Below are 23921 nucleotides of genomic sequence, written 5' to 3'. Positions count from 1 at the left end.
ATATAGACTGTGTATGGTTAATAGAAAAATAAACACAATAGTCCCTCCACTTAGGAACCATAGGGAGGGATGTGATTATTTAAGAATTTATAACTATATTCCCGACGCTTTATTAGCAGACCTTTATAAATTATATTTTGCACAATAAGGCTGTTCAACTCAGTAAAACAATTAGGTTTAAAATTTATATTGAGGTCCTTTACATTTAAGAAATAGCAAATACTAAGCGACCAAATCCGTACACATTGTGCTTTGAGTTTTCTTTAAAAAATTATAGTTCTTCAAATGTGAGTTCAAGATTTAAGACTCGAATTGGGCAACTGCCCAGTGCTGCGTGTGTCGCTGGCGAGGACTGCCTACTTTAACCCCAGTGAAGTTTGGATCATACTCAAAAGGCTGAAGTCTCGGCTTCTGGATGTTCATAACAGGACGAAGAGAGTTATCCTTATCAATAGTCGGAACTTGGTAGTCTCTGTTCTTAGGGTGATGTAGGTGATCGTCGAAGAATGTATCGCGAGCTTTTACCGATTTGGCCTGATATGGGTTCTGATTACGTAATTGGTCGCTCGGATCCCATTTTTCACCAGTTCCTAGTTTGTGCAGTTTCTCAGATTTCGTATAGCCGTCTTCAACATGGGGCTGAACGGCACCAATGACCCTTCCTTCGCGATGTTTCCCTGTTGGGTTCTTGTCGTAGAACTGCAAGTCATTATGCGTGAACCATCGACGTTTGTCATCGGGTCCGTGTAGCATGACTTCGGGCGCAACTATAGTCGTGTTTTCACTAAATCCAGTTTCTGTGTTCGGCCCGTGACTAGCTCGGTTGAGTCGTTTTGCCAACGAGGGGTCCTCGGTTGTTTTGCCCTGATAGAAATGCGGAACCACCGAGGTTCGGTTATTTGGGTTCTCGACACTCAAATAAGCTGCTGGGTCGTCCTTCGCCAGTTTCTTCGCCTTCTCTGGGTGCATCTGTTGCAGGTCTGTATAACTCATAAAGTCGTACTTGGGTTTGAATTTTGGGTCAGCACCGTCTTTGGTAAATGCCGTTTCTCGAGTTCCAGCTGTGGGAACAGCATAAGGCAAGGGTTCGGCTCCAGTTGGGTTCTTCTTGTCTAGGAATCTATCAACATATTCGGAATCCCCAGTTGGTCTATCGTTGAACTGTAAATCCTTGTATGGCATATCATGATGATACGTTACTGGTTCCACGTTTATGTTGCTCGTGAAGCCAGTATCGGTTAGTGGACCCGCACTTTTGGTGAACAAGTCTCTGGGCACATCGTATTTATTCTGGTATGTCGTCTTGTACTCGGTTTCCATGTACTCAGGTCCATGGCCGAAATGATTTTGCTCAACCGGGTCTTTTGGGCGGATCTTCCTGAGGTGGGGCTCGTACTTTGGCAAGACTTCCAGGCCTCCGTCAATTGGGCGCTGGAAAGGCTCGTAAGCTTTGGCCACAGTTGGGGCAGTCACAGCTTTGTCTCGGGTGAACCCGGTTCCGACGTTGTCGTTCATGAGAGCTGGCAAGGGTTCTCGTCCATGTGGCACTGTATTGGGTCTGTAGCTGACTTTTGTGACAGAGTCGTAGCAGTCGGCAAGCATTCGGGACATAACTGGGTTGTCGTGTTCGTCTAGCTGTCGTGAGTATTGATACTGGGGTCTGAGGTTGGACAAGAATCCAGTTCCCTTGTGCCATCCTAAAGTTAAGAAACTCCTCATCATTTCTTCCTTATCTAACACCCGCAAAGCCTGGTGGGCACGCATTGGGCTTACAATCAGACGGCACATATCCAAATTTAACGAATAATAGCGAGCTATTTATATGTTACACTGCGCAAATTTCAAGTGGTTGGCAAAACATACCTGTTGAGTGAGGGGGGGGGGGGGGGCTTGGATTAAGATCAAAAATGGAAGTGGCAATATGTACCATCTCGTGGTCTGTATCCCTGAATGCCGTAAGTTGTTGAATTTGTGGTGGAGTATCTGTTCAGAAGGTCACAGTCTGCACCCGCAGATTGGAGGATGTGTTTGGTGGGTTTGCCCCACTGTAAGGGCTGCGCCACACTGGGCAAAGGGGTCGCCATACTACTGCAATAACAAGGCTATATGTCTCGTTCTAAGGATATCGTGCCCCGCGGTTTACTAAAACACAGCCCAAATATTTGACACCGGCTTTTTTTAGTCTCGTACATGCCTCCCCCCATTTCGCGCGGCTAGAAAAAAAGTCGCCCTTATTGTAATTACACAAAGGGTGGATATAATTTTAGAGGTCAAAGTTATTATGTGAATGACCCGATTTCCGCCTAAATCGGGTCGTTGACATAGTTGGCGGAAAAGGGATCTATTCTGTTTGCCCCCCCCCCCCAGCTTAGTGGGCATATATTTTTTAAGCCCCCCCCCCCAGGCGCACGTGCTATACTCTTACATAGTAATGTGCTATATAACAACATAGAATTTGTAACTGGGGGCGTAAAACACTCTGGGGGGGCCGAAACAGAATAGATCCCGGAAAAGATTAGGAGTTTCTTAAGACGGTCAAATACATACCCCAGTCTCACTTGTAAGTTCTTACAAGACTCTTGCAAATAACGTTTATATTGAAAGATGAAAGATCCGGACGCGTATCTCGCAAGAATCTTAAAAGATCTTGCAAGCAGGCGTCAAAAAATATTTCTCATAAAATGGCAAATTTTAAATCTAAAATGATTCCTGAACAGTTTTCCTAATGAATTGAGTTTGTTGACATAACATTTTTTGATGATTATTAAAAGCCGCCGTCAGTCTCTCAACGGTTATTATTTAGGCGCTCTCCTTTTTATTACAATTCAAAGAATCTGAATTGTATTGGGGCGCGGTCTTTTTTTAAAGATATGGTCATGCCGAAACAGGAACTGGAGCGAAAAAGCGAGGGGTTTTGCGGCGTGAAGTGTTTTGACTCTAACTTTAAAGTAGAGAGAAAACGGTGTTTGAACAAAAATTCGCTTTCTCGCTAGTGGTTATTTGTTCACATGCGGCAATTTGAACAGCATTTTTTTGGAAATTGTTTTCCCAATTTTCTCAATGTCCGTTCTAGGTCTAGTTTTTGCTTAGTCAATGAAAATTTTTTGAATTGTACGTCAGGACTTGTCCTGCTTTGTTTTTTATCAATTCGCTTTACCTTTTGATCACGTTTTTCGTTTTACGATTTTCACGTTTGACTTCTTACTTTCTTCACTCAAGGTTTCAATCAAATGGATTTTAATTTCTTTCACGAATTAAGTTACGCTATGTGGTGAAAACTGTCAACGTCAAAAGATCAAAATCAAAAGAGACGGTATAAAACCGATAAAGCCCGGTCATTAAAATAATGAGAATTAGGTTATCTTAGTTCATTAGAGTGTTTGCTAGCTGGCATTGTTATTAAGCTTATCAGCTTTCAATTTAGAAGCTGAATTAAGCATAGTTTCAGAATCCAACTGACGCTGCACGCCAAATTAGAACACTTTTTGAAACTGAAAAAACAGGAAAAAATCGTCAATTTATCTCTTCCTCTTTTTCTTTTTCTTTTTCAATCCCGATGTAGATCAAGCGCGCCAGCGGCGGGTATTTTTCGGCAATATCTCAGCTATGTTATAATACTTAGCAAAAATTGTATCGCAAGTTTTGTTAGCCTTCCATTCCTTTTAAAACTTGTTCTATAGTAGAACGGCACTTCTATTGAGGGGACCACACAGCTGAAATTAAAAAAAATTGACGTTCAATTTTTTTGCCTTTAAATAATTTTTGTAATCTTCCCATTCTCTGGTTTTCAAAGAAGCTAAAGAGGCCCATGCGACAGCTAAGGCACGTTTAAGGTAGTTCTTGCGAGACGGTCATCTTGCAAGGCTCTCGCATTTCGGACGGTTATCTTGCAAGATCTTTCAATAATCTTGAAAGATGATGCATAGTGTCGCAAGATTCTTGCGAGATCTTGCAAGATAACCGTCCTCAATCAACCACGGTATAGCATCATCCCCACACCCAGCTATTTACGTTGTAAGGGTGTGAAAGACCCCGGATCTCAAAACATCTCAAATCTTTAGCTCTTAAGCTTACTCGACGCAAACTCAAATTTCAAAATATTGAGAGAAAAATGAAATTCTTACCTTCGCTGTGTTGTGTGTTGTTTGAACAATCAGAATAAAAAACAAATAAATAAAACTGTTCTTTGTATGCGTGTGTTTACACACTGTTGATAGCAATAACACACACCTTGTGTGCTTTTTGAACGTGCCTTTCTTTATCAAATGAAGAGTACATTAATAACTAAACAGACACTCTATTTGAACACATTTAAATTACAATGAGTTCTGCTGTTTTCGCAGCACGTGCTTTTTAAAGGCGCCTGTTTATTTAGATATCTTTATACTTCTTCGTATCCATGTCTAAACAAAAACTGCCGCCGTATGAACAGAAATTAATTAAAAAAGAGTACTGCTAAAACCAGCATTGAGTATAGAAATGAAAGTACGGATAACGGTTGCTGCTTTTTCCGGCTTTAGTTTGGGGCCCATTTGTTGGAAAGTAATTACTCTTCTCCGTCAAGTCTGATAAAAAAAAACAAATGACTTCTCCGTTCCGTTATAACTTTTCAGTAGATTATGTATGCCCCCACTCATATAAAAAATGTGAAGACCAACAGTTTTTAAGCAAAATATTGAATTCCCGCATCTTTTCTAAATCCACCCAAGGGTTTGAATTTTCGGATCTTTTCCATTAGTGCCCCCCCCCCCCCCCCCGCTTAGTAGGCGCATATTATTTTCACCCCCCCCCCCCCCCCAGACGCACGTGTCATATTTTTACATAATGATTTAATATGTAATTCCACGTGCTCTGTAACTGGGGGCGCATAAAGTACTGGGGGGGGGGGGGGGCACAAACGGAAAAGATCCCGATTTTCTTTTCTCAGAGCCAGACTACATTTTCCTTGATCTTGGAACGATTTTGTGTTTTCCCTAGTCATTTATTATGAGCATCTCTAACTGTGAAAAAGGCTCACGACGCAGTCAACTCGCACGAAAAACAAAATTGGTTGTGTTGCAGTGGGGCAAAAACCAATGTAATGATACTTTCGTAGCAGATATATCATGTTTTCTTGCATCTTAGCAAGAACTTTGCAGACTCCTACGTGTTATTTAAGACACAATGGCTATATCCCCATACATTTAAGATCAAGACGGGTCTTTCTGTTGTGAGGCAAAAGCCTCAAAAATTTATTTAGCATTGAAAAAAAGCAAGGTTTCTCAGATCTTGACAAAGTCTCTGCAAGATTATGCCTTTTTTCATCTAACACTGCTTTTATATGCACCAAAAAATCTAAATAACCTTGAAAATAATTTTCTTATGCTGTTATTAATTGCTCTCGAACGAAATTTGAAACAACCATTGTAAACGCGACTTTCTTAGGCGAAGGTTTGCTTGACCGTTTTGTTCTAGAACAATTTTTCAATTTCACTTCTCGAGTGGTTTTTACGCTTGACTTGTTGATTTTGCGTGATCTGAATTGATCTTATTGAGAAATGAATTCTGTTGCTGAAACAAAAGCGTTTGTAAAACAAGATTTCCCAAAGATTATTAAGCACAAGTCAATTAAGCACTAGGCTAGGGGTTCAAACGCCTCCTTGTTCGCAATTTTTTTACAACCATTAGAATTATCTAAGTAACAGCCCCCTCTGAAATACGTTGCCCAAACTTTCGTTCGAGAGCAATTATCCGACGTAAAATTATTTTAGAAGTATGTTTGTTCGAAAATTATGTTCTACTACCGTTGAGATGATTTAACTTCTCACTCTGTGTTTTCCCATGGAAGTTCTGCACATATATCAAGTGGATGTTTGTGTTGGTAAATTTCAGTTGTTCCTACTCTCATTCTAAAGTTGTTTTCGCAAAGCACCATTCAAAAACATTTTTTGTAGAAAGCTCATGCGGAGAAGTGGTGCCTGATGCTCTGAAACATAATCAAGTGCACAAATGATAGGCAGAAGGGAATTGTACGGTACACTCAATGTTCGATAGATAATAAAATACCAAAACTCTCTTTGCATACAAAATGTTTTGTATTTTTCTGCCCAACTTGCAAACTATCAGTTGTAGTGGAGCCTGGTACTATGTTGAAACGGATAAATTAACAACAAAATTGGAAAATCAAATTGTGCTACATGAAAAAAAAAATGCAAGGCCAAGACATCTTGCAAATCTGACATTTTTCGAGCAGAAATTTCGAAATTTCAGTCGCGCAAACAATTGATTTATAGTTAAAAAGTGATAATTAATCTCAGGAAATACAATTCGTACTGTATTTTTGGCGTGGAAATGTATTGTTGGGGTGGGAATGAATTGTTGAAAAAAATACCAAAAGAAAACTCATAATAAAGAAAGCTACAAATAAAACACTCTGGAATGGAATCAATCAATTAGAAAAACAAAATTGCATATGCTCTTGCTATTTACCCATGTATAATTCGAAAGAAACATTAGCTGCTTCGAAAGTTTTTTTGTGCGTTTGCCGAAAACGGAATCTCTTATTTTGATATTTGAAGTTTTGTACTGGAAAAACAGAAGGTTAATAATTTTGTTAATAATCTTGTTAACTTTAGCTAACTGGCAGTGAATTGTGAATTCATTTTTATCTCTCAAAAATTTTTAGTAGAAACATATGGGGGCAAGTGCAAAAACCTATTTCTTCAGAAAAACTTAATTACCATGTTAGAACACGTGGCTGTGGATTGAGATGCAATGAGATACCCAAATTTAAGGAGGCTCATTTTTGTTAACGCATATTGTGTGTGATAATTTTAGCGTGTATTTAAGGTTTTCGTTGGCTTGTGGCAGGTTTCATTTGCTTTCAGTGTAGCCATGCTCAAGTCGAGGCTCTGTAGGAAAAATAAAATTAGAACTGCGGCGAATTGTAGTGAATAAATCTATGTTTCATTGCAAAGCACCAGCATTTTTATTGATGATTGCTGTGAAAGCGGTGAAAACTGCAAAAGTTTTGGGTTTTAGCGGTAAACTTTTGTAAGATACAGTGTTTTTAGCTGTGGAATTTCTGTTTTCACCGATAGAAGGGTTAAAAATACTTCATCGCTTCCGGTAGAAAGCGGTGAGAATAAAAATTTTACCGGTTAATCTGCAAGACTAACGAAAGATCACTGCAGTAAAATGTTGCGGTAACTTTTACGGGTAAATTTACCTAAGATACATGGTTTTAGACATTAAATTTTAATTTTCACTGTGTTCCGCATTTAATGGTGAAAACCGAAATTCTTACAATCATGCACAGCATCCACCGCAATTCCTACATTTGGTAGCAATTTTTAGTGTTGACACTTCGACCCCGGGTGCGGATAAACAGTCATTGTGTAACGGCTGGCTCGCTATCAATGACAGGAAAAATTTTATACGGCCCAGTTGGTTATTAGCGGTTTACAAGCTGTCGGTATACGAAGTTCTGCAGTTCGCTTTGGCAACTTTATATCCACTTTACTGTAAATTATCGTCACGTTAAACGTTGTTTTATTAGGCCAAATAACCATTCGTTCAGCTTTGCTGAGTAATAAATTAACAAAAGTTCGATTGCTGGAACTATTCAGGTAATCAATTAATCAAATAATTTTGTCTGAGTTCCGGTTAAAAACTCTATAATTCAAATTGGGGCAATTCAAAACCGGAAATTTTGTATCCCTATAGGTTGCTCAATAATTTTCTTTATAAACAAACCTAAAAGGGTATTCAGTTTCAGATGGGAACACAGTTCGTAGAGGAGAATCCGTCTTTCGCCATGGGCAGACTTGAATTTTTGGTCAAAACAGACGTTCTTCATTAGTCACTGGGGCCGAAGCGATAGAGACGACGTAGCATCTTTCAACGCCTAATAATGTCAACGAACTTATTATAGATCGTTCGTCAGGTCAAAGAAAAGGAGTTTTTTGTCACTCTAATGTTTAAATATGCGAGGTTTTATCCTTCCTCTCAAGTTCCCAAACTTTCAAGAACAAGTCGATGGTAAGATAAAATACATGTTTAATGTTAGCAAGACAGAGTATCTTACCGTTTAAGTGAGATTGCGACAATCCGCGAGTTTTATCAATTTAAAATTCCAACTTTTTACGTTTTCCGCTCTTCCGTGGTTGAGGTTTCAGTTCTATCTATAGCCTGCTATTATTCTTGTACATGTCGATTCCCAAACGCTGATTGGTTGAACCCAATTTTGTCAACATAGCTCCACAAAGATCACTTTTTCCTTGCAAAACTGACGTCAGGAGTTGTTGGTTAACCATGTAGATTATCCATAGAAAATTCCAAATATACGTCAAAATTTTAGTGTAGAATTGATGTAAAATTCTAAATTAAGATAAAGCGTACTCCGCGTTATCAAATTTAGCAGCAAAACACCTCGACACACAGTGATTCAACTATGCGTCGCATGCTTCTTTTTTTTAATGAAATAAAGTTTGATGAAAATTGAAAGCTCGGCCTTGACCTCCCCGGCCCTGTTTTCCATCGCAAAAACATCTTTCCAGTTTGATTACACAGGAGCGAGTTTTACAACTAATCTCTTGTAATATCCAGCGTTCGTCTGAATTTCGCTGATCAAGTCACTCCGTCGGACCCCTCGATGGTCTCCGTGACACAGATTGTAGTATCCTCGTTGGGCGCCGTCTTCGACCAACCAAAACAAGATCGCCTTCCTTAAGGTTTTCGTTTGCCGTAAGTCGACATTTTTGCCGATTACTCAACGTTGGCAGATTCGATTTTCGAAATCCGTCACAAATTGAAATTGCATAAGCTTGAGTTGTCGAAAGAATTTTCGATGATCGACAAATTCTTCTGCGCATGGTAGGTAGGGTAAACAAACGTTCTTGCTGCCAAGCAAGAATTCATTGCAAGTTAATGCTCCTAAACCAGTTGCGTCTGAGCTGACGGGAGTCAACGGTCTCATGATTTGCTCCACCATATACATCGAAGTTGAAGGAACGTCCTCCCTGACTGATCTGTTACGCAACACTACAAACATTGCTTTTTTGCAATTTCTGGCCAACCGTTACCATACCCCTCCCTCCAATGTGATGTTCTGCGGGTGGGTTGAACTTCCATCTGATTCACTGCTGAATTAGATGAGCTTTGGTTGCTTCTTTGATCATGCCGCAACGTAATCGGCAAAATCTCGTTCAGCTTCAACACAGTTTGCCCGTTATCGCTGATTATTGTACTGGGTTTGCCTCTTCGGGCAGCGAATTGCATGATTGCATTGAGACAGCTATCTTTGTCTAACTTGAATAACACTAAGGTCCAAATTAGTCAACTCCAACATTTGTAAAGTCTGTTAAAGAATCTGAGAGATTTTTGGATAGAACCTTCAATTCTGGTGTTGTCATTTGTGCCCTGTCATTTCTGCAGGTAGATATTTTCTTCTTGATCAATCGCAAGACATTTCGTGTGTCTAGCATCGGCATTTTCTGCTGATTAATGTTTCCCAAATGCTTTGTGCCTTCGTGTTGATTCCGTTCGTTTTGGAAGAACAATTCGACTACAATTTCAATGTAACAATATCAAAAGTTTAGCGTTGAAGTCAAATTGATTTTTTCCTATTCTGGCTTTGGCACAAAAAGGTCCTTCTTCATCTAGGAAAGTTAAGAATTGCAGAATTTTGCTGCTTTTTGGGATTTCCTGTCCGGTTTTCAGAGATTTCATCTCTTCGCCAAACTGTTCTTGCTGTAGTAAGTTGACGATGATTGCTTATGCTTTTTTTCTTTCGTCAAAGCTTTTTAATGTTGTTGTGCGCTTGGGTTTACTCAACGCTTGCTGCACAAATGCCATTGTTTTTACTAGCCTGTTAAAGTAACCGAATTCGTCCCACTGAATAACAAATTTCTGTTCTTCAGCCTCTGCCATGAAGACTGATGAGGTTTTGTTCTCTTCATGAGGCAAGACACGTTTGAGTTGCTGTTGCCATTCACTCTGTGGTCGAGTTAAACAGGACGGCCCAGTGAGTCACTCACTCCTCTTGAGTTCTCCAATGTTGATCGATCTCGTGCCAAAGTCCGCTGGGTTATTGATACCACTCAGTCCAATGTCTCAGCCGCACGGTTGGCCACAAACATTTATTGTTTACCATGGGAGCTGTGTTACCATTGCAGAACTATCGTTGAGTCTGACCAAATCTGCAGCGATTTATTTCATTTCGTGTTTGTTGACTAACTGTTCCTTCAACCGTAATGCCATGAATGTCGCTTGCAATTCCAGCCGTGGTATTGAAAGATTCCTCATCGCTGCCACTCTACATTTTCCCATTACAAATGCTAAGTCGGCGGAGTACTCCTTTGTTTGGTATCGCAGATAGGCAACTGCACACATCGTGTCAGATGCATCAGCAAACATACGAAGTTCCGTTCTGTCCTCGCCGTATTGAAGTAGCTTCGCTACTGACAGACTCTTCCTCTGAGTTACGTGTGGTTCAACTGCTTTATTGGTACCTGCATCTTTGAAGACTATCATCAGCAGCCCTACGTTATAGTTCAAGCACTGAAGATTCATCGTTCTTGCTTATCCACTTTTTCGGTCCGAATTCTTACTGAAGAAGATGTCGCAACTGCTTGAAGACTACAATAGCTTCTTCAAGAGTTTCTACTGATTTGATGAAACCTTTCATGAAGAAGTTGTTTTGTATTGACTTTGCTGCAGTCGGATACATCTCTTTGTTATCGAGTCCCAACCGCTTGAGTGCATAGTTTGCGCAAGTTGAAGACCTCTTAGCTCCAAACACGTGACGCTGATATTCGAATATTTGAACAGTTTCATTGATACTTGGGCGCCATAGGAGCCTCAAGCAAATTCTTTCCTGCTCAAGAACTTGTCCCTGCAGAAATGTTGATCTGATATCTGCGGTCAGTGCCATTATTCCCTAACAAAATTTGGAAATCGCTCCAATCAACTCATGCAGTAAATCAACTCCTAGTAGCTTGTCACTTAGGCATATGTTTTGTAGTTTGCTGCTGCATTGAAAACACCTCTTGATTTGTTTGACAGGCTTGTTCGGGATGAGCACTGAATGGGGTGGCAGATACCAATCGTTCCCAAAGGTGCCTTTTTTTTGGATGAGGCTAGTACCTTTACGAATCCCTTCTTTACGTCTGTATCTATTAACTGTTGATACAAATCCTTCCTGTTCGAATCCGTTTGAAATCTTCGCTCCATTGAGTACAGTTGACCCAGTGCTGAGCTGTAGTTGTTCGGCAGATTTGGCTATACTTCACTCCACAGCTTTCCGGCTTTATACCGCTCACCTGTAAACTTTTTAAACTCTCCAGCATCTTTTGTGCCTGTAGTTCTTTCTTCGACTGATTGACGACGTCAATTGTGGGACATATGTTTCTATGTCCCACCATATTAGGATATTCTCAGCCACTTTCACATCTTCTGTGAAGGCGAAATGACAAAAATTTTATCTTTTCTTGACCGTCATGGATCCACTGACTACGCATCCTAATTCTGTAGAAATAGCGAAAGGTTCATATCGTGTTTCTATGTTGTAGTTCAAGTGTCTATGTTGCTCCTAATTATCTTGGCCTAGAATGATGCCTTTTCCATCAAGTTGAAGGTTTGTTTACAAGAACATACGAGTGATTGCAGCTTTGCTTCAGCTTATTGTAGTCGTAGTTTTTTTGTTCCCAACGAAACTGGCGGTATACAAACGCTTCCATTGAATGCACTTTTGAATGTACAGGTTCATTTTTTAAATTAGAAAACAGTCCCAAATTTTATGTGTTCCATCGTCGAATGGGCAGTGATCGTTATTCGTTGGCTGCGCTTCCTTTTCGTTTGATTTCGCACTATAAGTCGACGATTGAGAGAACTGCTTAGTTTTGTCTGCAATTTTGTCGATGATCCTCCTTACATTCCACTGGGCGCTGCCACATGCTTTCGTAAATGAATGACATTCTTGATGACCAATTTTATAAGAGAAAGAGAGAGAGAGAGATAGCGAGAGAGAGAGAGAGAGAGAGAGAGAGAGAGAGAGAGAGAGAGCGAGATCTGGTTGGTCCTCTTCGGTTTTATCTACATAGATCCACCATTTCTCTTTCAGATCATTTGGCAACTTTTCAATTGCGATTTGCAGTGCACAAGATCACAAGGCGCCTTCATATTTGTAGTGCTCCAGAACATTGACTACATTACTGATGGTTGTTGAATATCTTACTAAAGCTCTAAAGCTCTGGAATTGTGCATTCGAATTGCCAGTTGATTTCGCAAATTTTTGAGTTATGCCTCAACAATTAGGTAAGGTCAGCGAAATTTTCCTTCTAACAAAGCCCAAGCTTCACCATTTAGCTCTCTAGAGTCGCCCACTCTTGCTATAGCCCATTTTGATTTTGCCTTGCCAGTCAACAAAGTTTTTGAGTTGCCTATTCTCTCTGTGTTGGGTATGGCACGGTTATGAACAACTACTACAAACAAATTCGACCATTCGGTCCACTCAAATGGATTTTCGTCGAAAAAACTTAACGTCAACTTTGGCAGCTGACTACTACTGCTCTGTACATCCCGCTTGAGTATATGGATTTGCATCAGCTTTGTCAATCGAAACTGACTCGATATTTGTCGTGCCCGTTTTTTGTATATTCAAAACTACAATCTTTAATTTTTGCAAACTTATCTGATATGTCGATCCAGCCGAAGACGTCCTTGCTCCTTGGACTTTTGCACTCGAAAGGCGATTGGCTTCTTATAAGAAGCGTAGCGCCATCATCAAATACTCTTGCATCTAGTATCTGGCATCAAGTACTCCCTTCTTCGTATTCCAGTCAGCGCCCATCCAAACGATGCAGTTGCACCTCCAGCTCTTTTCGCTTCAATTTATGTTCAATTTTCTTCAGAGCCATCCTCAGACGGAGTTAAAATCTTTTTTAGAGCTGCAAGCTTCTCTGTTTTCATTGACATTTTGTCAGAAGATGCTTTTCGCTCGTTGTCCTATGTCCCAGTTTTCTCTTTGTTGATTCTGAACTGAGCCTTAGGGAAATTTCTGCAATAGATGTTGAAACTTTATCATTTGGCTCTCCAGCCTTGTCTTGGAGAAAGATCCGATGCTGTTGATCCACCATGCTTGTCTGATTGTGGATGTACGGCAATCAGCTTCTAGGTTGATGAAATGTTCGCATTGTTGGAGTTTGTGTAGTCGGTAGGATTCCAATTTGTTAAAGATATCACGTCTTTTGTCGAGCAGCTTCTCTGGGCTAATATCGAATAGCAAAAATTGATTATATAGCGTTTTAACTTTGCTAGGCCGATCCTTATTTTTGTTCAGTTAGTACACTTTTCTCCCTTCAGCTCAATTGGCTTAATGCATGGGTTGATTCGTCTCTCGAGGTTGCTGTTACTACGTGACCGCGTAACAAGTCGTTTACTTTGACGCCGTAGTTTGACGCATTTCTTTCCCTTGATTTTGTTTTAGGCAAAATTGGAACCTCAGCGTCGCTCGACTTTGCAACTCAAATTGCCTCGTTTGCCTTTTTCTTTGTTCAAGATTATACAGCGGTCTGTATTCGACTGTCCGGCTCGGCGGAGCAAATGTAAACGCTATTTTCTTGTCAATGACATGGAAATTTTTATACCGCCCAGTTCGTTATTAGTGGTTTACAAGCTGTCTGCGTACGAAGTTGTGCAATTCGCTTTTGTAACTTTATATCCGCTATATTGTAAATTAACATCGCATTAAACGTTGTTTTTTGGTCCAGATAATTAATGGTTCAAATTTGCTGAATATTAAAATCGATGGATGGAACTACTCATTCAATTCCAATCAACGAATCAAACAATTTTTTCTGATTTTTGGTTATAACTCAATAATTCCAATTTGGGCAATTCAAAACAGAAAATTTTGTATCAATCACTGTTTATGTTTTTAAACGAAGCACTGTTGCTCACTGTTTATGTTTTTAAACGAATCTAAGAGGGACTTTATGTTTCAGAATAGAACACAATTCAGAGAGGAGAATCCGTCTTTTGCCAAAAGAGGAATTAAACTAATGGTCAGAACAGAGGTCATTCGTTAGTAAATGGTGGCTAAAAACGTAGGCTAAGCCATAGAGAAAACGTAGCATCTACATTTTTGGTTTGAAAAACTCAAATCTGTAAAATGTAAATCTATCTTTCACCGCTTATTACTTTCAACGAACTGATAGTAAATCATTCGTCTGGTGAAAGGACAGAAATTTTTCGACACTCTAATGTTAAGATATTAGAGGTTATTTCTTTTCCCTCCTCTCAAGTTACTTAAATTTTTATCACCAAACCGATGGTAAAATTACATAAATTACAAATTTGACGTCAGCAGTGTTTTACTTCTCAAATGATATTGCGACACTCCGCAAATTGTGAGATAGCAAAAATTCGCAATCTGCAATTTAATATTCAAATTTTTAAGTTTTCCACTCCTCCGTGGTTGTGGTTTCAGTTCTATATATAGCCTGCTATGTTTGTTGTACATGTCAACTCTCAACCGTTGATCGGTTGAACCCAACTATGTCGAAATAACTCCGAACAACGTCCCATTATCCATGCAAAACTGACGTCAGGCGATAGTGATTAACCACGTAGATTATCCATACAACATTCCCAATAACGTTAGGACAGTCAAGAATTGATACAGGTAATAATCTTAATTAAGATAAAGCTTACTCCGCGTTACCAAATTGAGAAACGAAACACGTCGTTACACAGTGACTCAACTCTGCGTTGCATGCCTCCTTTTTACTTTTAATCAAATAAAGTGAGCCGAAATTATAAACGAAAATTTTAATGCTCGGCCTTCACATGTTTTTTCCATGTATACATTTTTCTATAGATACATTATTATTGCTTATGTATGGCACTAATTGCGAGATCGTATGTTCATGTATCAGCATGCAAAAATTTGATATCGAATGATGCTAGTAGTGAAGCGTCAGTCTTTTCCAAAGAATTAACATTGAATTTTTTCGGGGTAAAGTGGCACTCTCAGTTTGGAGAAACATTTCCCCTACCATTAAGTCCTCAGTTTTCTTGACCTATTGTGAATAATTCGTTTTTGTGTGAGAAATTTATTCGTCTTTTTGCTCTTTTGGCTTTGAAGCAATCAATTGTTTTTTTCTGTAAAAATTTTGATATAAGAGGCAAACTTCTGTTTGTAAAAATTGTCACGGAGCTGTTCCACAATCATAGGTAAACTAAAATTGTTGCCCTAAGACAAATTGTAATAAATCATCACGGTTCTCCGATGTGATTTTTCTGTACTAAATCCTAGTATTTGAAAACCACTTCTGTGTCAACACATATATACATATATTCTCTTCAAATCGCTGTTTTACACATGTATTTTACGCATATGTATTAAGATCAGGAAAATAAGCGAGCGCGGAAAATTGCGATACGTTCAAATTTTGATATATAGGTCGCTAGTTTTCGGACTTTACAGTGTGCGAATCCTAGCGTTAAGTTTAATTGACTATAATCCTTTGATCAGGGGGGGGTATTAGTTCTTTGATCATTGGGGTTTATTCGCCGATTTTTGTAGTGCTATCGTCACTAGAATTCGCTGCCAGAATTATCGACAAAATATCGGCAGTTTGTCTGCTGAGAGAGTGCTGTGAAATCAACCACAAAAACAGAGGAAATCAAAACTTTACATATCATTTAGCTATTATGAACTCTGAGTTCAATGTCTGAAATACTGTAGTATTAGAGCCGCTTAATTAGGAGCGGATAATTAATCCGGCATATCCACCGCATACTTTAACGCGTTAACTACCACTACTTTTAGCACCCGCCAAACAAGTTAACAAGCGCTTAGGATAACAATAGATTAACATTTGAGCCTTTAATTTCTATTTACAAAACGAGCCTCAACTCTAGGCCTGGATTATCCAGGACCAAAATCAAACTGGAACTTGAACTAAATTTAAGTAGGCGCCGATAATACTGCTCAATTTCCCTGCTTTTTGGGTGAAATTTGCAACTCAGGGATGCAGGTGGATCAGGGGAAAATCAATATTTTCCCCCCAAAAAAACCTCCTCTTAATCTAGTTTTTAATAAGCAGAAGGGAATACACCAGGCACCTACGCGAGGATGAAACAGGCTTAATTGCTCCCGTTTTTTTGTTAATTCTTAAAGGAAAAAAGCAATAAAAATTTCATGAGATTAGCAGAGTTAATTCTCTCAATTTCTCGGCCAATAGGAAAATTAGGAAACGGTCTCACTGTGGACGTGAACGTGGTTTTCCGCCCACTATCGGCCGGATGCTTCAGCGCTAATATTGATGAAAGCAAGCAGCATGAGTTTTTTGAACCAGATAAAGCCGCAGACAACGGCTTTCCTTTTCTCCTTGATAAATTTTCTTCTTGGTTGCAAACATTGCTAACAAAAAAAACAAAGATAACAAAAGCAAACACAAACAAATTCTAAGTTCAGAAATTATTATAAGTTTCTTCTGAAGAATATTATCCGGGATATTTCGACTTCAACATCTAACAGCTATCGCTTGACTAGCACAACTGCGGACCTACCCAATCTAATTCAGCTCACTCCGAACAATTTGGTAATTAGTAAGACTGAAACTTTTATATTAATCTGTTGTAAATTAACACTTTCAGCCCCCCTACTTTAAATTGAGACTTATAGCACTCGACAGGTCTTAGGCATATATTCTTGGCTTCGAATTGTCTTTTATCAGACTAGACTACCCTGCATAAGACGGACTGCATATTTCGCGATCTAGCAAGTTTTTTCCGAACAGTCTAGTAAGATAATACATTGTTGCTGAGTAATTATGCAGATCCGTATAAGATGCTGCAAAATTATTGACAACCATTTTGCCCTTTGAACAAGTTCATCGATCATTGTCTTTACGGCGCTCTTGAGTGCTGCAACAACTAGTGCAATGCAACTTCACTTTTACAATACATCTTTTTCATCCTTGGTAATGATCCATCTGTCTGATCAAAGTTCGTCATATTATTAGAGTCTATTTATTGTGAACAGTGTCTCATATAGCAGAATTTTCTTCGTTTGAGACATGACGAAAATTCATTATCGTTTAACAACTATTAAGATGATTTTGAACGTTTTCGTCTGATAACCCAAAATCTGAGTGCTGTTAAAACATTTTTGTAGAATATTTGTTCCGACCCCACTTGTGGGGGAAGGAACTATATATACTCAAATGGGTTTTTTTTTTTTGTTCAGTGAATTTTGGCCGATCGATATATTCGTCGTAGAGAAATGTGAGTGGTATCATTAAAAAGCTGGTCCAGCGTAGAATTCAAAAGTAAAAAGATTTTTTTGAATTTCGTTTTTTTCGAGGAGTTATCGAGGATTGAAGTTTTGTGTGAACAATGGGATCTTTAGCATGATTGTTCACTTTTAGTACAATTTTCTTCAAACTAAGATCTTTTTTACGAAAACATTAATTCAAATTTCTATAAAAAGAATAAATTTTGAGTTCGTAAAAGTTGAATGCAAGGCGATAGAAAGACTAGTTCTGGTCTCATAGGGAAGTTCACTATCAAAAAAAAAATCGAACTCTAATTGAGAGCCCTTTTTTTAATAAAACTTTTCTCTTTTTTGCTTTTTTAAGTCACCTAGAGACAAGTCACATTTTATATCGACGTTCTATTAATGACAAAACTCCTTTATAGTCGAATGAAGCGCAATGAACAAAAAACGTCGTTTTCAAGGAATTGCTCATGTTTTTTTTTGGCTTCGATTCTGAGTTTTCGTAATTTTGAATGAAATTTTGAATTTCTTTTTGAAGTTTTACTATTTTTTTTGGAGTCCTATGGTAGGGATTCATTGACTAACAGTGCAATATGTTCCATAATGAGCATTAAGTGAACATGTCTATTTCATTGAGGGGGCGGCTAATGGCTGTTAAGACTTAAAAAATAATTTTTCGAATTTTTTTTTGAATATTAAAGAATCATAATCTTATTATAGTGAATTGTAAGTCAGTCCAGGGGTGAGAGCACCCTCTTCCTTCCTACTGCAAACAAAATTAAACTGGTTGGCGGTTTTATCTTCTATCTATTGGTTATATGACTTCAATGACAAAAAATTTCAATTTTTTAAAATTTTTTTTGGATTTTTACGTATTATTGGTTACTTTTGAAATCTTATCAAATTATCCAAATATTGACAGTTCCCATTAGCTTAAAAACGATGTTCTGTGGATGACCAATAAAAATTTTAAACAAAAATTTATGGTTTAAATGGCTTCGACACGTTCTTCTTGCACTTTTCTACTGATTTTTTGGTTTTCTCCTGTTTTTTTTTTGTTGTTTTAATAGTCATTATACTTACTGTGATCTCATAATGAATACCTATGCATGAAAAACATAAATGTACTGCCACCGGGGCATCTTTGAGCGTTTTTATTGACTTCCGTTGAAAGCTATTGAATTTAATGTCTGTTAAAATAAAAATCATTTTTCGAAAATTTTATTTGAACAATAACAATTCCTAAATTTTTCTTGAACTGTTAGTGAGTTTCAGTATTGACTGGACCCACTTGCTTTTTACTGCGACTAAAAATATTCTGTTTAGCTGTTTTATCTTCTAGCTATTGGTTATATGACTTCAATGACAAAGATTTCAATTTTTTTAAATTTTTTTTTGGATTTTTTGAATTATTGGTCACTTTTGAACTCTTTATCACATTATCCAAAGATTATTGTAATCCAATTGGCTTAGAGAGGACGTTCAGTGGATCACAGAGAAAGTTTTCAGAGAATAGCTAATGGTTTAATTGTCTTCGACACTTTCTTCTCGCATTTTTCTACTGAATTTTAGTTTTTGCTGTTTTTGTTATTGTTTTCTGTCATAAGACTAATTGTGATGTCTTTTTAACTATCTATGCATGACAGACATCATTTTCCTCCCTATGGGTTATATCTGAGCATCGTCATTGAGCTCCGATGAAATATTGAGTTTACTGGCTGTTAAGGGTTTAAAAATAATTTTTCGAAACTTTTTTGAAATTCAACCATTCCTAATTTTTTTTCGTGAATACTCTTGGTCATTGTTGGTTCTAACAGAATCCATTTCCGTTCTACTATAGCCAAAATTAATCTGGTTAGCGGTTTTATCTTCTACCTATTAGTTTTAAAACATCAATGCCACGAGAATTCATATTTTTTTTGGGTACTTTATTTTGTTTTTCGATCCTTTTGAAATCTTATCACATCATCTTACTGCTGAGAGTCCCTATTGGTTTAGGGAAGAAGTTCAACGGATCATAAATAAAGTTTTCAGGGAAGAGCTTATGATTTGAGTTGCTTCGACATTTTCTTCAGGCACTTTTCTACTGAATTTGTGGTTTTTGCCTCTCTCTGTTGTTGTTTTCATAGTCATTAACTTGTTGTAAGGTCTTATTGATGAAATACGATTGGCAAAAAAACTTATTGTCCCCTCGAGGCATCATTTATTGTATATACTGGCTTCCGTTGAAGGCTAATGAATTTAATGGCGTTGATAATACGTGTTTTCCCGCAATTTTCGTGCGTCTAATGTATTTGTTTATATGTTGATTTTTTGAAATTATATTGATAAAAAAGGTTTTCCCATTGCTCCTGAAAAATTAATTTAAAATTGAAGAGTGTTTAGTGAAAAGTTCATTTTTTTAATGCCTTCGACCCTTTTGTCGCTCAATTTTTTTTCCTGAATTCGCTGTTTTTGTTCTTTAGGTAGCCGTAAATTGCTCACAGATCTCATAGGCTTGTAATTGAGGACTGAATGAATGATGTTGCTCGAAACATTCAGTATATAGCGAATAGGTTCCTTTCGTCAAATTTAACTTCTATTCATCAATCAGATGTCCCATCGAATTTCGTGTATTTCAAGAAATAACATATATATTGATATTATGTGCCACTGTTGTTTCGTTTTTCTGAACGTTTATTGAATGGCCATTTTTTGCGTTTCTTTTTCTCTTCCTTCAGAACAATCGCGTAATAACAGATCCCAATGGTTTTTAAATGTGGCCCAAGTAAACTTATTTAATCTTTCAGTATAAATCCTTCAACTGAAATAGCAGAAATAACAACTGAATTAAAAATACATATTCAGATGATAGGTATTGATTTTAATGGTAGCAAAGGTTTGTGTTTTCGCAAATCGTTTGTAATTTTTTGAGTTTCTCTTTAGTTTGTTTCTATGGCATAGTCTGACCACAGACGGGTGCTTTTGGTTTTGTAATGACTTTTTAGTAATTTATCAAGGATTTTTTTATTAAAAACCAATGTTTTTTTAAGATTTTTGAATTTTCTTGGTGCAAAAAATGTTGATTAATTTTTAAGTTTCGCCTCACTGTTCGTTCTTTTTGTCGGCTTGTTACCTAGTCTCGTTAAGAAAACTTTTCATCTGCTGTATAGTTAGTAAAAGGTAAACTTGTGTAGTTAAGGTTTTATCTGACTGCATTTTGACGTTGTTACCAGGTGCTTTTAAATTTAGATATTCATTTTTTGCCGCCAAAATTTTGTTGTTGCTATTTTTTTTCTAGTCTCTTCAATGTCAGGTCACGTTGGTGCTGTAATGAAGCATGGCATTAGTAATTCAATTAGTAGATAGAATGTGTAACGATTGTTTTAAACTCAAACATCTATTTTTGTTATCTCTTGATTTGGTTGACATTTTAGTCAAAAATGTAGATGAGCTCGGGTCGGAACATCATGTGCGAACGCACATTAACGAGCCGCCTTGTTTTAATATATTAGCCAATAAAAATTCTCAGACCATTTAAGTTTAAAATCAGCTCTGATAACACAAACCTCAGCAACAATGCATGAAAATAGACTCTCTGTCATCGACATAGAAGATCATGGCCCTGTACTTGTGCCTTTTTTCTTTCAAAAATGTAAAACATAATTATAAAGCACAAAATATAAAATTACAAATATGGAAAACTATTGCCATAAGCATTTTGGGAAATGTTTCTTTTCTTTTCTTCTTAATTAATCTCAACTGAAAATCATTATCATTTTATTTTCAACAGAAGCTTCTGAAGAAAAGTGGATCCTTGAAAATTCACCATTTGCGCTTTCTTGGAAAAGATTCTAATTTGCATGCAGAGTAGGCCCTGAGAGTCGATGATGAGATGTGAACCAAAGAAAGAAGGGTTCCTAAAAGGAAAATTAGGGTACATGTATGTTTCATGATTTTTATTCAAGGGCCCAGGAAAAGTGTTTTCTTGGGTCTGTATTTTCGATTCTGGATTTTTTGCCGATTGTTTTTTTTGCTTAACCTCCTGAATCAGAGACACAGCACCGCTCAACAACATGGCAAAAATTCAATCCAATTTAAAATTAGTAGAACCTTGAAAAGTACACGTAATAGAAAGCAATCACGCTTTATTATCATAATATCCGATATTTCTTCCTGTTTAGCATGCGTATTGTGGTCAAATGTCGTGATAAATGTACTTGACTTTGAAATGTGTAAATCAAAGCCTTAATGGACTCAATTTTAAACACATGCTTCAATGTGAACTGAAATGAGGCTGTTTAAGTTGTAGAGATAATCGATATTTCAACTTGAAATATTCGCTCGACGGGGTATTTAAAGGCCCAGTGCTTTTAAATTTGGGTGAAAATGGAACCCATTCAAATGTCACAGGAATAAAAAGCCGGCCTACACTTTTAATGCTTTTAAAAAGCCCTCCGAAAGTTAACGTGACATTTAGAAAAAGAACTTGCTTTCACTGAGATTAGTCTAAAACGCATACAGCATGAAATATCGACGGCAGCGGAAAAAATACTTTGACGACTAACCTTTGAATCGATTTTGAAGCGAATAAAATAAACTTTCCTGCCTTTTATAAACACGCAGTTTTCAAGGGCAAGCCAATTTAACATTTTTGTGAATTTTACATATTCCCAGGCTACATTGAGTACCGATTAATTTTCCATGAAAAGGCTGCGGGTGTAATTACATCTTTCTTATTTGAATACATATATGATGCCTTGCTGAGAGCTAATTTGGAGGAAAACATTTTGGTTAGGACAGCAAAGGGTTTGAGTAGGAAACGAGCGGCTCTAAAGAAAATCAGTTTGTTTGTTTGTTAAAATGCGACTTAGTGACAAATTTTTTTTAATTCAGAAAATTGGAGAAATCTAAATAGGAACGTTTCATATTCTGTAGAATTGTTTCTTTCTCTAAAAGCTGCTACAGAAACGGGGAAAATTAAGGTTCTTCCGCGATTGATAAGCGGAATAAACTTTACTTATTAATTGAAAGATGATGAAATGCAAAAAAATAGAGTGGCGTATACTAATCTAAAACAGATTTCGCAAATGGCGAACAGTGAACTCTAAAATGATAAATTTATCAGCCGCAAATTGATTTAAGACAAATGTCAACAAAAAGGCGGCTCCATAATGTATGTGCGCAAATAATGTTCCGATCACATCTCATCACACTTTTGCCTATAAAATCCGAAGTCGATTTTTCGAAGAAAGAGAAAGTTTAATTCACTGATTTTCATTTAAATTACCTCCTGAGTAGTTAAATAACTATTTTAATTTTTAATAGACGTGAAGCAATAGTGAGGCTGTTATTGCTTCGTCCTGGTTTTTATTTTACAACCCATTGTTGGGCGCTGGCTTTTCTTAACGATCTTATTTTTCGACTTTTTCTTGACGAGGTAAAGTCTGGATTTTGACTTTAACTAGAATTTGACGTTTGAACCTTTTTCATTGCTCTTGCCTATCATTTTTTGTTATCAATGTTTCCTTAGGTTACTAAAAGCGGCACATTTGTTATACAACTCCATTTGCGCAATTGTTTGATTCCGTTAATGGGCCGTTAACGTTTTATATGAATTGATCACTACAACTTTTTATAATCCCTAAAAGAACTTTTGCTCTGCCGCAACTTTTGTGTCTTGTCTGATATTGTACTCTCCTTATCAACAGATCACACTGGTTTGGTAAGGCGGCATTGAAAATCATTATTATAATTATTATGTCTTGAAATTTTTAGATTTGAGCGTAGTTCAATTTTTTTGTCTTATCACTTAATTTTTGTTAATGGCAGCTCTCACTGTATTTCTATAGAGAACAAAAAGGAAATGAAAAATTTATTCAATCGAGAGTTATTGACGTTTTAATTTGAATTCATTGACCTTCCATGCGCAAAAATGAACGAAAAAGAAATGTAAAAACATTTATAAAAATTCTAATTCGTTTTCTAAGATTTAGTGTTCCAAGAAAATGTTGAATTTAAGCATCCCTAGAATCAGCTGACAATACAAAAATTTTGAGGGAGTAAATGCCAGACAAAGCAAAAACAAGCAAAACTGACGAATTTGGTAAAAAAATTAAAACATCTTTGAAAGTAAGTGGTTTCAAAGTAAAAATGCACTATAATCTTATGGTAAAACTCTTAAAAAATGTATCCACCTAACTGACCAACTATATCATCTTAGATATCATAAAATAAGCTTTAGCAGTTCTACTAGCTGAAAATGGACAGCAGAACTAAAAATCAAAGCAAAATTCAGGAACTTGCTTAAAAAGTATCGACAGTAAACGGTATCCCAAGCAACAAAACTATTAGCCAATTTTTGGAGCTAATAAGTTGACCATAGTACGCCGCACTATGAAATCAAAAAATTTGTTGTTTTTGAGACAATGTAATGAAACCAGCAAAAGAAAAAAAACAAAAACATGGAACTTTAAAAATTCAACTTCTATTCGGCAAAGAAAAGGGACAAAAAAAATAAAATCAGACCTATAAACACTCATTCCTCACTAGCAACTAATGAAATCGGTTATTAAAAAATATAGCGTATGGAAAACAAATAGAGTAAAAATTACAGAAAGCAGCAACTACGCCATGAAAGGGTTCTTCTGATTAACTTAATACTCGCAAGCAATCGATG

General features: G+C 37.2%; 2 protein-coding genes across 4 annotated transcripts in view; one reads left to right on the top strand and one right to left on the bottom strand.

Moving 5' to 3' along the window:
- LOC142338488 (ankyrin repeat domain-containing protein 63-like) overlaps positions 1-23921 on the top strand; it is a 112036-nt gene that overhangs the window by 65946 nt on the left and 22169 nt on the right. The window lies entirely within an intron of this gene.
- On the bottom strand, positions 172-4313 carry LOC142338486 (stabilizer of axonemal microtubules 4-like). Of its 2 annotated transcripts, none has more exons than XM_075388260.1 (3): positions 4125-4313; positions 1928-2088; positions 172-1697 (listed from the first exon to the last, which is right to left on the bottom strand). In XM_075388260.1, the coding sequence occupies exons 2-3, from the start codon at positions 2082-2084 to the stop codon at positions 301-303; spliced, it is 1554 nt and encodes a 517-aa protein (XP_075244375.1). In that variant the 5' UTR covers positions 2085-2088; positions 4125-4313; the 3' UTR covers positions 172-300. The 2 variants fall into 2 exon arrangements, with proteins under 2 accessions (XP_075244375.1, XP_075244374.1); XM_075388259.1 differs by having other exon boundaries at positions 1928-2142; positions 4125-4312.

Source organism: Convolutriloba macropyga, chromosome 4, assembly GCF_964194025.1.
Source record: "Convolutriloba macropyga chromosome 4, txConMacr16.3, whole genome shotgun sequence".
NCBI lineage: Eukaryota > Metazoa > Xenacoelomorpha > Acoela > Convolutidae > Convolutriloba > Convolutriloba macropyga.
Note: the sequence above shows the minus strand (reverse complement) of the source record. Positions and strands in the feature narration are given on the sequence as shown.

What these genes read in the sequence shown, in the direction of transcription:
- LOC142338486 (XM_075388260.1), bottom strand. Translation starts at nt 2,084, where the DNA reads ATGGCGACCCCTTTGCCCAGTGTGGCGCAGCCCTTACAGTGGGGCAAA. An exon ending in GGGATACAGACCACGAGATG is followed by an intron (nt 1,698 to 1,927) that starts GTACATATTGCC and finishes TCTTAACTTTAG; the next exon opens with GATGGCACAAGGGAACTGGA.